At 46.2% G+C, this 12,952-nt stretch overlaps 1 protein-coding gene across 7 annotated transcripts in view; it reads right to left on the bottom strand.

Moving 5' to 3' along the window:
* Positions 1 to 12,952, bottom strand: part of PHF11 (PHD finger protein 11) — a 25,413-nt gene extending 12,461 nt beyond the window's left edge. For 5 of the 7 annotated variants that reach the window (XM_041407386.1, XM_041407391.1, XM_041407385.1 and 2 more), the window contains exons 1-4: positions 7,877 to 8,631; positions 6,106 to 6,213; positions 5,225 to 5,358; positions 2,231 to 2,277 (exon numbers count right to left, since the gene is read on the bottom strand). In XM_041407386.1, the coding sequence (XP_041263320.1) occupies positions 2,231 to 2,277; positions 5,225 to 5,358; positions 6,106 to 6,213; positions 7,877 to 8,047 (460 nt within the window). In that variant the 5' untranslated portion in view covers positions 8,048 to 8,631. The other 2 variants (XM_041407387.1, XM_041407389.1) reach the window with 2 other exon arrangements.

Genomic DNA, 12,952 nt, shown 5'->3' with positions numbered 1-12,952 from the left:
TGCAAGGAGAGTTCTTGGCCCATAAGGCACCATAAGCCTTTCCAATCACACAGCAGAGCCCTGACATTCCAGCACAAGAATATTGTATGAACCAAGAATAAGAGGCTCTTCCTTGACCCCATTTTCTCCAAACTATGAAGTAGGAGACACTGGGCTTGGGGAACCAAGTGTCTTCCACTCAACTCTCCCACTTGCTCCCCAGGGTACTTCCCAGGGTACAGTTACTCTCAGGAGGTGAGAGAAGCTCATTCAGGAGGCAGGGTAGACAGCAGAATCCATTTACCCCTCATAAACAGAAGCTCTCTAAATTAAGTGCCTCTGGAGGAATTCCTCTAGGAGAAAACTCTTTTCTCAGGGAACATTGCAAATGCAGCATTTGAAGATACAAAACCCACCCGGTATCTAAAGGGGACTACAAGAATACCAGAAAAAACTTTGTACCACAGCATGTAGTGACAGGACCAAGGGAGATGGCTTCAGACTGAAAGACAGCAGGCTTAGCTTAGATATAAAGAAATGCTTTACTGTGAGGGTGGTGACTCTCTAGAACAGCTTGTCCAGAGAAGTTATGGATGCCCTGTCTCTGGAAATGTTCAAGGCCAGGCTGCATGGGGCTTTGAGAACCTGATCTGGTGGAAGGTGTGTCTGCCCAGGGTAAAGAGGCTGGAACTAGATAATCTTCAAAGTTCCTTCCAACCCAAATCATTCTGTGATTCAACCTTGTAAGACTTGAGTACTCCTGATGAACAAGATGGTCTAGAGGGCTGGACCTAATGCCTGAATATTATCTGGTACTGGAAACAAAGCAATCCTGGGCCTGCCCAGTATTTGCACAGGGATCACCTGGGACCCTGGGCAGCCCCAACAGACACCGACAACCATTAGACCACAGAAATCAAAATAATTTTGAAAAGGGAAAAAGGGTCAGGATTCAGAAGTATGGATAAGTAAAAAGCAAAGCTACTAAACAAACTGAGAAGATGCATTTGGTTAGTGAACCACAACAATATCAGATATTAAACAGACTGTATGTCTGGCTAAAACGTGAGACGGGGGGTTAGAAATTAATTTAGGGTAGAAATTAATTTTGGAGTTAGAGGACAGCTGTTTTAGACGATGTATATTGCTTAACCTGCTTAGCTTGTAACTTGCTGTGCTTGCAAAGGCCTGAAGACTGGACAAAGGAATGCAGGGATCCTGATAAGAAGAGCTCATTACCCCAAACAAGATGGAAGGAATGTGAGGCCTGTTGGAGATAAAAGAGGTTCCTCAGACCCTGCAGCTAGCTTCAGAGAGATCCCACACGTGCCTGGTGCCAAATAAATACAGACCTACCTTACAACTCTTACAAGTTGCGGAGTCTTTCTGCAAAACCCCAGCCCTGATGAATAAAAGTTTAAATAATAATCACCTAACCCATTCCTTAAGTGTCATCAGGGTGGAGCAAGACTCTGTCAAGAAGATTGGCCAAAATTTGCTAGCCTTCAGTGGAAGCACACCACTGTCAGCACAAGTGCTTACAGTTCAATTGAGCTCAAATTCAAAGTGAAGGCCAGTCTAGGAGCCACTTCACTGTGAGCAGAGTTCTGTGCATTAGGCTAACAAGGTCCAGCTTTGGTTGGCATTTCCAAATACCTCTGAATCAGGAAGGACCAGGACTGCCAAATGAAGCTGCATTTCTGTAGCACAGGAAGAAATCCTTAAACAGGGGTTGTAAAACTCTTTTGTTACACTTAAAAAGCTCTTTGGGATCCTTCAGAATGAAAGGCCCTATTTTAAAAACTACTGCAGTGAACACAGAAGATGCAAGTGTGAATGTCTGCATAACCACAGATAAAATTCCAAGGTGACCTCTCCTGCAACAGCCTTTTCCTTGTTAATCTAGTGCAAACTTGTGCGTGGCTCTGCTGTCTCACACAGATTTTACAAGCTGCTTTGGCCTACTTCATAAAGAAGAGTAAGAATGATTCCATGAAGGATTGGATCCATAGTGGTTTAAGTCAGTTTTCAAGGAGATTCCAGGAGGATTAAATTTTAACTTTTCCCACTTCAAAAAGCCTTCTTGATTTTTGTGCATACATATGGATCTCAACCAAACCACTCCTGCAAGATTAGAAATCCACCACTCAATATGAAGGTGGTAATATTTATCTTGTTCTTATGAATTACTGACTGTAGGATGCAAACTTCTAAAACAAATTAAATCAATGAAGTCATTAAAGAAACTCACCATAGTGATTGGTCCTATTCCCTGGGTCATGTTTTGGGCAGAACACTCTAAAATTTAAGTTGAATTTCAAGAAAAAGAGAAGAATTATTAACAAATATGCAAGCGGAGTTATATTGACCTATTTAACAGATATTTTTCCCTCTTTCCACCAAACATAAACTGAAAGACAGTTCAAGAAAACCAGGATTTTTGTTCAGCACTACCCCCTCAAAAACCACCTGCTTTAAAGTCCTGTGCATGCACAACCTTGTAGCTGTACTCGCAGAGCCACAGGGCACTCTCAGCACTGAAGCTCTGAATAATCAGCTCCATCAGCCCACCCTGCCTGGGCCTGCCCACTGCTCAGGCCCTGAGGCAGGCACATTTCATGCGTATGCGCGGCAATCACTGTGTCAGAGACACTGAAATGAGCTTAACGCTCCCAAATCCTGACACTGCTCCATCACAGCACCTCTGCCCCACGCAGGCCAGGAGCCTCCTCAGACACATCTGCCCAGTGTCACTTTCCATTCCTCAGCCCTGTAGGACGCTGGCAGCACCACTCAGCACCACCACACAGAGCACCAGGCACCCACCTGCCTGGAGATCTCAGTGCCCCTCCCTCCCGCTCATGGAATGGCCCCCAAATCCTGAGTATGTGGGGAAACCCTGTGTGAGATCCAGTAGCTTAAAGGTGCTCGGTCCATTTGTTACTTAAAGACTTCAGGAATACGTGAAATGGGAATCTTTTCAGTGGTTCTAGGAGAGCAATGTGAATTCCTTTGAAGAGACAAAATGAAACAAATTTATCTGAAAATATTCCTTATCTTTTGGACACAATAATGTGCAGAGAACAGGAACCAACTTTTGCAGTATGCCTTTCTTACAGAAGGATCCCAAGTCACTTTTTAAGCAAAAATGCCTTGTCAGGAGCATGGCTTAGTTTACCTCTTCCTTACAAATCTACTTGCCAAGACTGCTGCAATTTTGAAAGGGAACCGCATTTACTAGGATATTTTCTAATGATTGTCATTCTTTTAACAAAAACAGAAGCACTGCCCTTAGAAATGCAGACTGTTGGCTTGATGAGGAACTTCTTTTGCATGAAATGCTTCTTGAAGCACAACAAATCAGATTTAGGTATGCCTAACAATGTAATCAGAAAGCTATATACTGGACACACCTTATTTACATCCCTGAATTTCTAATACTGCCCTTTGAAAAATGTTTTTTAGTTCTAGTCTTTCACAGTTAAAACCAACCCATCCTAAGCACAAGACCATCTTACAAAGTACAAACAGTATATTTTACTACTCAGGCCACTTTATTTGGAAGCACTTCCCTACTATCACTTTTGCAAGACAGCAGTGCAAATGGCACTTATTTCTCCACCTCTGTGCTTACTGGCCACTTCCACAGCACCACATCATTTCTCTTTTTATTCTGCTCCATTTGATTTGATGATCACTGCCCATCATCACAACGATGGCAACTCAGAATTTAAAGCCACCAGCTCTGCCTCTCTCGAAGGAATTCTCTTTTCAGTATGTTGTATTTCACCATGAAAATGTGCAGGGGCTGTCAATCCATATCCACTGTTTTTCAAGTGTACTCTCCAATAATTTCAGCTAGCTACAATTTTTGTGCTTAATTTATGCCACTGCTACTGTGCAAAAGTCTTTCTTTAGGTTCAAATCCTTGAAAGCTGTCCTAGTACCCTTCTCTAATCCAGTCCTTTCCCAGCTCTTCAATACAGGTTGCTATAGCCTAGTTTCCTAGGCTAGCAGTCTCACACAGAGACCTAAAACAAAGCATTTTTAAGGGTCCCTCTTCCAAACCTCCAAGGTCACCAGCTCCAAAATGCCACCAAACCAAACTGTATATGCAAACACTTCTTTACCAGCCATTAGTCCCACTTGTTTTTTAACATCTTGAGTTCAGTCTTCTTGAGCCTGAGTTATCTTTTCTAAAGCTATGAGATTTAGAAAGGAGAAAGCTATAAGATGAAAGCCATCTATACTGTGATCATAGAAAGTTTCCATCTTCCCAGTTCCATCTTTCATGAGCTTTGCAGATTCACAAAGATTTTACAGCTCCCATCCTCCCTGCACAGCTGGGCTTACAGCCTTGCACAGATGCATTCATTTTAGACAGAGAGCACTGTGAACCAGCCAGGAGTGCAAGTTTCTTGACACAAAAAGACCCATCTTCCACCCCTCCCAAGGACTGCACTAGTCCACCCCTATCTGAAACAATTAGTGATTAGATGATCCCCAAATTAATCTAACATGACCCGTGTCCTCTCTGGCCTTGCACAGAAATGAGCATCAGGGCTTTTATGCACCTTAGACTTTACTATAACTTCAGCATTTCAAAAGGTCCCTGCAGCCCCAATTTTTCAACCCCTTCATCTGCATCCTCCAAACAATTTGTTTCATCTGTCCATGGCAATGCAGGCAGCAATGCAGGGGACACCAGGACTAGCATGACTAGGACAGAAAATTTACTTAGAATCTATTAAATCATGTTATTGCTAGTAACAGAATTGACATACAAGGCCTTTGGTGGGAATCAAAGTTATTTGCTAGCAAGGGGAGGGAAAATTACCTGAATTTGACTAATGTGAGCAGACCTAGAAGTGCTATAACCTGCTCTGTGCTCAGACCACGTTTACTGGAGCTTCTGAACCAACAAAAAATTCAGAATCTGAGTGACATTAATAAAAGTCTTGGTTCTTGAAGACTGGCTAGAGAGTCAGTAAAGACTGACTTTCTCGGTTTTTGCCTTCTTATCTTTCAGTGATGTTACAGGCTCAAGCACTAAACAGATTCCCTTGCACTGCAGTGAAGTTTTCCTGTGAAATGAAAACATTTCTCCCCCAGTTTGCAAACAGGGGATCAAGCATCATTTAGGAGAGGGGAACTCATTTCCTTCCCTAGAAACCCTTCAAGCCCCACCCAAAGAAGTCCCTCGCGCTGACACCCCCAGGGACAGGACACTCTACAGGCGAGGTACCTGTAGACGCCGTTGACCTCGTCGGTCTCCACGGCCGCGTCGTCGCAGAGCGCGCAGAAGAAGTGGTAGCTCCTGCGGCACGCGCGCTCCTCGCAGCCCACCGTGGCCCCCTTCTTGCGGCAGAAGTTGCACACCTGCGACAGGAGGGGGTTCACCAGGTAAATGTCACAGGCAGCTACTCCAAATCCCGCCAGACAGGACAAATGCGGTTCTCTGTGAGAAAATCCAGTGTTCCGTTGCGAGTCGCCTCCGTCTAATCCATCAGGCAAAACTCACTCCTGCAAACGCCGCCCTGGTCATTGCTGCAGCCACCTTTTTGCTGTCTTACCTCTATGTCATACTGACAAATTTGTAAAATGAGGCAAAGAGCCACGTGAGGGCACCGAGCGACCTTCCCAAGTCATTTCTGCATTAATTGGTGTTAATGTTTGTATTTATGTTTCCTAGGCTAACTTCATAATGAAAAGAGTTCCGCCCAGGACATGGCGGAGGAGGGCAGCGGAAGACAAAGGCAATCAAAAAACTCCCTCACTTAAATAATCTGATTTCTGCTAAACTCAGAATGTTTTCCCCTTTACAATTGTGGATTGCATTCTTTTGTTTCAGGCACTGGCTTAGTTCTTCACCAAAGGCTCAGGAAACGTCGACTAAGGACATAAAGGCCAGAAAAAAACCCACCTGCATTTTAATACAGAATGAACTGAATTTCACCAAACCAAATGCTAAATCAATGACTCCGATGCTAAACCTGTAATTTGCCTCATCTTACTAGATCAGAAGGACCAGATACTTGAATGTTTTTTTTCAAAGCACAGAAGAGGCCAGACAACCTTCAATACTACGAGACAGGACTAACTGAAGATTCAGAAACATTTCCTTACCAGCCGCTTTCCTCTCCTCAGCTCCTTTATCACTGATGACACATCAAACCTTATTTCCAGATTTTCTGGGTTATGATCTTCAGATTCCACAAATCCTGAGGAAAATAACTAAAGACAAATGAGACAGTTTTAAGAAATAAAATGACTCAGTCACCAGCGCTGAAAAGAGACAAAGAATACATCTTTTCTTCTTGCACTTGCCCTACCTAAGAAGGCTGATTTTTCTTTGTGTTAACAAGAGATTTCACCTACACTGAACAAGGAGCTAAGCTTAAACATTTCTGCAGTCAAAAGAAGTTCCTCCTTTCACATAGGAGATTTCACATAACTTGAAGGCAAACTAAGAAAAGATAACAAGGTGAGAAAGTTAACTTATTAAAAACATGAAAGAGAGAAAATGTGGAATTCCAGGGTGCCCAGAGGAAGGATGAGAAGATCTTCAGGCAACAGACCTCCACACCTTGGACATCTTATTATGTGCTCAGCTGTTCAGACCTACAGCTGGATGCAACATTTCTCTGTAGTAAGATTTCCATACAGCCCAATGCTGACAACAGCTGACTGCAGGAAAACCCAGAAACATTGTACACATCCTGGGAGAAACCCACTAAAAATGCACACAAGCACACTCAGGCCACTTTAATTCCCACAGAACTGCTGAGCCATGTCAATGAGTGAGGAAGGGGAAGTTCTTGGCAAACATTTCCCAAGCATTACATGTAGTTAATTCCAAACAAAAGGGAGCTACCCTTTCATCAACTAGCAGGCACAGTCTGTCTGCTCAGAAGGTGATAGCTGACTGCAAAAAAACCCAAACAGTGCAAACAAGCCTAAGGCAGAGAAATGAATAAAGTTGCTGGGAGGAGAAAGAAAGGAGAAAGAAGAAAAAACAGAGAGAAGGAGAGAGAAGTTTTAGCATTGGAGAAACATTAAAGCCATAATAAAACCTGTTTCAAACAAAACACCCAAGTGCCGTAAAACAACGCTGTTGTGAAACATTCTGATAAAAAACAGACAACCAAAAAAGATATCAGAAAAATAAAGAGGCAGACATGACAATTGTGAGAATAAGAAGGCTGGGACAGTGACAGCCAGAAAGCTGCTCTAGCAGCAATCTCCTTTGCTAAACAGCTCTCAGCTGTATTCTCCCTCTGCTGAAGAGAGAATACAGCAGCTGCAGTTGATTCTGCACTCCAAGAACCAGCTCCACCAACATTCCAGAATAAAGGGGAGGCAAGAAGAGTAGAAGGATCGTAACACACTTAAAGCTTCACAGATATTTTTGTATAATCAACTTCTGATATTTTTATTTCTTATTTTAAATAAGGGACACACTGGAAAGTTTTTTAACCATCAAATGGTATGGATATTTTCCTGCAAAGGTTTAAGCATACAACTTTGTCTGGTGTGAGCATCCTCATCCAAGAAGATGATTCTCAATAGTGCTTCAAGAAGACCTATTCCTGTTGCAAGACCATTTGTGGTCTTTGTGGTGTTTTCATGTGTGTCTGGGACCACTGCTCAGCGACAGACACATGAAAACACCACAAATCAACAGCTCCAGCTGTGCGGACACATCCTCTCCCACTCCAAAATCCCGGCCAAGCCCTGTTGCTTTTTGAGCTTTTCAATCTAATATAAACTTGCTGGTTTGAGTGCCCAGCCTTTCAATCCAGACATCATTGCAAAACCAAAAACAGATAGGCACTGGAAACTTCCCCCTTATCCCTTCTCCACTTCTCTTCAGTACTGACCAGCTAAAGGCACTCACCAGACAATCCTGATGAGCTGCAATATTTCTCTCTGTGGCGATATACATCACAGAGCCAGCCTCCCCTTCTGAACAAAATGCACATGTTGTTCTCACCATCTTCGCCATTATCCAGAAAGCACCTAGGGCAGGAAAACTGGGACAAAACACAAAGCAATTGACAACTTCCATAGGCCAAGCAGGACAGAGGAAAGCAGAGCCTGCCAACACCTGCCCTCTACCTACATCCCCTGACCCTTGGTGCTTTGCTCCTCCAGTAACAAATACCAGTAGAACCAGTAGTGTTTTCTTAACCTACTGCTGCCATGTGCGAGTCAACAAAGGATGGGAAAACAGCTGCCCCCAAGCTTCACCAGTGCTTTCCAGGAGTTCACAGAAAACAAGGAAGAAACAGTAATTGCTTGTTGTAAGAAGGATGTAGCAAAGTAGCGTGGAGAGGTCTGCAAGTAAACTGGGGCACAAGAAAAAAAATCATAAGTGAGAGATTCAAACATTCTCCTCAGCAAGGTGAAATGCTAACAAGGGTGACAGAATTTTCCCTGAGCCCTGGGAATTGCCCCAGGGACACTTGTTATCTTTTCCTGGCCATATCCACTCAAGTCTTAATTGTTCTTCACATAGTCTTTCTCCAGCAGCTGCAAAATTCTGAGGCCACCCACATACTTCACAAAAGCAGTCTAAGTGTTTCTGGACAAGCCTTTACACACATCCCCATCAGCAGGTTAGAGCATCACCCCACAACATCTGTAGCAGAAATTTTACTTTGTGTTTTTTGTGCAAGTCCACCACAGAAATCTTCAACAACTTCCCACTCCTGCAAGGCGTGATACTCCAAACTATCCTCTGCTGGAGACGTCACCTCTGACAGCACAAACTCCTGTACGACAAAGGGGAAGAAAAATCTGCATTTGCTTTCAAGAAATAGGAAGATCTGAAGTTAAATTATTCTAGTGAGAGGTAGTAAGGCCAGCAAATCCTGCCACCTTTTTCTGGGTTTCAACAGACAAACAGTTTTCATTTGCCCCCATTCCGCTCGCATAAAGCAGACTGGGTAGCCCCAGGTGAAAGCACCACCAGAGTAGAAGAGGATTTTTTATGTTTTTTCCCCCTCTGGCTTACACTACGGAGGACAATTTACTTGTAATCACAAGTCACTTTGCACACAGCTGGAGTTTTTTTCCCTCTGTCCTTCTATGTCTTGTGAGCAAGGAAGGGTAGAAACTGATTTCCAATACTCATCTATACACTGACCATCATACCACTTTCAGAACCTGAGCAATAAATAAATACAATAGAAACAAACAGAAACACAAGGACATATTAGAACTAGAATAGAAAATAAAGAAATCCAAAAGAAGAATGAGCTAGAGTTTGAATGGCCTAGAATACAGGAAAAGCTCTCTGCAAACCAATTCCTGGAATCAATGCAGACACATAGTGCCTGCTCAGGCCTAGTCAGAGGATCCAGCTCTAGGAATTTTTTAAGGAAGGGGTAAACGTGGACTCTACAGTCCCTGGTGTTCTTACAGGCTCCAGAGAGATGCTGATGGAGGACAGAAGACACTTGATCATGGTCAGCCTTGGGGTTACTCCAGCACCTTTCTAGGAATCCTGAAGCAGTGGAAGTCCAGCTCTTGGCCATTCCTCTGTGCAGAAGCTGCCAGCCTGCACCTACAGCCCTGTTTAGCCCTGTATCCTGTCCCCCTCTGGTGGGTTGGCCGTGTCTGGATGCCAGGAACTCCCCCCGGCCTCTCTATCATTCCCCTCCACAACTGGATGGGGAGAGAAAATATAACAAAGGGTTCATGGGTTAAGGACAGGGAGAGATCCCTCACCGAACACCATCACAGGCAAAGCAGACTCTGCTCGGGTATAATTAACTGAATTATGGATAATGAGAAGTAAAATAGATTTTAAAACCACCTTGCCTTCATCCCTCCCTTCTTTCCAAACTCTACCTCCTTCCCCCAAGAGGCACTGGGAGATGGAGAACGGGGGTTATGGTCAGTCCATCACTCTGTTCCTGCCACACACAGGGAGAGTCCCCCCCCTGCTCCAGTGTGGGGTCTCTCCCAGTGAAGACAGTCCTCCACAAACATCTCCGTGAGTCCATTCCATGAACAACAGTTCTCCATGAACTGCTCCAACACGGCTCACTCTCCCATGGGGTGAACTCCTTCAGGCACAGCCTGCTCCAATGTTGGTTCCCCCAAGGGTCACAAGTCCTACCAGGAAACCTGCTCTAGTGTGGGCTCCCTCCTCTCCATGGGTCTGCAAGTCCCTGCCAGGACCCTGCTCCAGCACGGGCCTCCCACGGGGTCACAGCCTCTCTCAGGCACCCACCTCCTCCACAGGCTGTGGGTGGATCTCTGAATCCCCATGGACCTCCCAGGGCTGCAGGGGCACATCCAGTCTCACCATGGTCAGCACCCTGGGCTGCAGGGGAATGCCAGCTCTGGCACCTGGAGCACCTCCTGCTCCTCCTTCTGCAATGACCTTGGTGTCTACAGAGTTGCTCCTCTCACATATTCCCACTCCACTCCTCTCTGCCCAATAACTTTTTTTCTTTCCTTCTTAAAAGTTACCACGGAGGTGTTACTATCATTCCTGCTGGGCTCAGCCTTGGAAGCAGAGGGTCAGTCCTGGAGCTAGCTGGCATTGGCTCTGCTGCACACGGGGGAAGTTTCCAGCAGCTTCTCACTGAAGGCACCGCTGTAGCCCCCCTGCTACCCAAACCTGGCCATGCCAACCCCACATACCCCCACAGGAGCCTGTGCTCTTCCTGAGCCTTCTGCTACAGAGCACTACCAGGAAGAGGATATGGAGCTGAACGGGGCAATGGAGCTGGCTGGCTGCTCCTACGCAAGAAGGGAGAGGCTAAGGGCAGCTTTCCAGTTTTACAGTTTAGTTACATTTCATCTGAACAATGCCTTGCTTTTGCAGTGCTCAAGCCTGCCACTCAGGCATTCCAGCTGAAACACTTGGATCTCTCTGAAAAGGCAAGAAATCCTTGCTCCACTCTTTCAGCAGTACTCATGACAGCATGAGTCAAGGAATCTGAAACTATTTAGCTCTTCTTTGTACAGAAGCTGGTCTGCAGTTCTGTTCACCTCTGTCATTTCTCCATCCCTTCTCTATACTCTTCTGGCTACACTCAAAGAGAAGCATACCACCTCCAAAAGGATGGGCTACCATTTACACTACAAAGCCACAACATCACTCTGTATTTTCCTTATTTCCTCAATAATTCTCACTATTTCAATCACATTTTAGCCTGCTTCTGAGCACAGAGCTGACACTTCCGGAGAACTACTGCTGGAAGCATAAAGCAGTGAAAAAACACGAAGCTCACCAAGCAAGGGGGCCCACGGTGATCAGAGCAGACAAAACTGGGTGGAGGGCTGGTGGTTTGTGCTGCCACAGGTCTGGAGAGGAACGTGAGGCAGCGTGAGAGCTGTGTGGCCTTGTTCCTTCCCTTGCTTACCAGGAAATGTTTTGCACCAATTGCACCTCCGGGGTATTCCATGCAACGCGACCACAAACAACGGAAGGTACAACAGTACCCTGATTTGTAGCTAACCAGAGGGGGAGAATTCAACACAGAAATCCTAGGGACAGATCCATGGGTTTGTCCTCCTGGTCACCCCAGAAGGGACACCTTTCAGTGAGAGTCACATACTGTCACAGAATCAGTTAGGTTGGGAAAGACCTCTGAGATCATCAAGTCCAAACAGCAACTCAACACCACCACCCTGTCAACCCCAGACCAGTATTAGAGTTCCCCAAATCTCCTCCTTAAGTGGCAACAGATTAAGTAGAGAGGGCATCGGTGCCATGGTTGTTTCTCTGCCACATCCATCATCTTCCACTTATCAGTGCAGGATTTTCACCTGCTGTTTTACAGTCAATTCCTTGCTGTCCCAAAGTCCTTCTGCAACCCTTCGCTTCCACTGTCACCACCACAGGGAGCCCAGGGGGCCCAATTCAGCTGTAAGATCTGGGGGGCTTCTGCTGCTCCCCGCTCATGACAGGACAGATAACACAGCAAAACAGAAGGCAGAGCAGCAGCTGAGAGAACAGTCACGCCTGGACACTCCTCCTGTACCTGTGCCATTTCCTAGAAGGAGGGCTGCTGGTTTCGGTTCTTTATTTTTTGACAACAGTGACTAAAGGGAAGAAGACGGGAAAGGAAACAGAAAGTAAAAAGGGAGAACAGTGCTGGCAAGAGCGCAGGGCTTGTGCCACTTTCAAATTCAGCAATCCTGCTGAAGTATTTGTTCTCCAGACCCAGTTCTGAAAACATTCTTGTATGTAAATATCCATCTTTTACGCAGGAGGAAGCTAAGGCACAGAGTCTCTTGGTACATCCATAGGGGAGTAAGGAAAAGAACCCAATGAATTCCAGCACGCTATTGAAACCCGCTGCCCCAGCTCCTGCTCTGCTCTTCCTTCCAGCGCAGTGCAGGATTGGATCTATGGAAGCGGGAAGAAAGAAAGGAATCACACGCCCGTCACCCCACATTCAGTGTGTCCCTCATTTGGGACGAGGGCTGGAGAAGCAGGGCTGGAGATTTCACAGCTAAACACGACCAACACTCACCTCCCCCTTCTCCCCACGTCAGTACAGAACAAACACATCCCGATTTCTCAAGGAAGAAGAAGGAACGAACAAAGCTGTCTTTCTGACCACCTCTCACTTGCCAGCATCTCGCTCCAACCCCCGCCGTGGGCAGGGCACCTTTCGCTGCACTGGGCTGCTCAGAGCTCCATCCAGCCCGGCCTTGAACACCGCCAGACACCAGATACCCACAGCTTTTCTGGGGAACCCGTGCCGGTGCCTCACCACTCTCACCAGCAAAGAATTCCTTCCTAACACCCTCGGGCCCCGGGGCGGCCCTCACGGAGGTCCCGGTGCCGCCTCACGGCGCCGCCGCTCAGCCGAGCCCCGGCCGGCTCCACTCACAGCCACTGCGGGGAGAGCGGGGGTGCGGGACCGGCGCTCAGGAGGCTCCGCGCTCCCCCCGCCGCGCGTGCCCGCGGTGGTACTTACCGCCCGCTCGCGGCCCGGCTGGCGCG

Source organism: Onychostruthus taczanowskii, unplaced genomic scaffold (genome assembly GCF_017590055.1).
Source record: "Onychostruthus taczanowskii isolate IOZ18803 unplaced genomic scaffold, ASM1759005v1 scaffold26, whole genome shotgun sequence".
Lineage (NCBI taxonomy): Eukaryota > Metazoa > Chordata > Aves > Passeriformes > Passeridae > Onychostruthus > Onychostruthus taczanowskii.
This window is presented reverse-complemented; position numbering and strand designations above follow the sequence as displayed.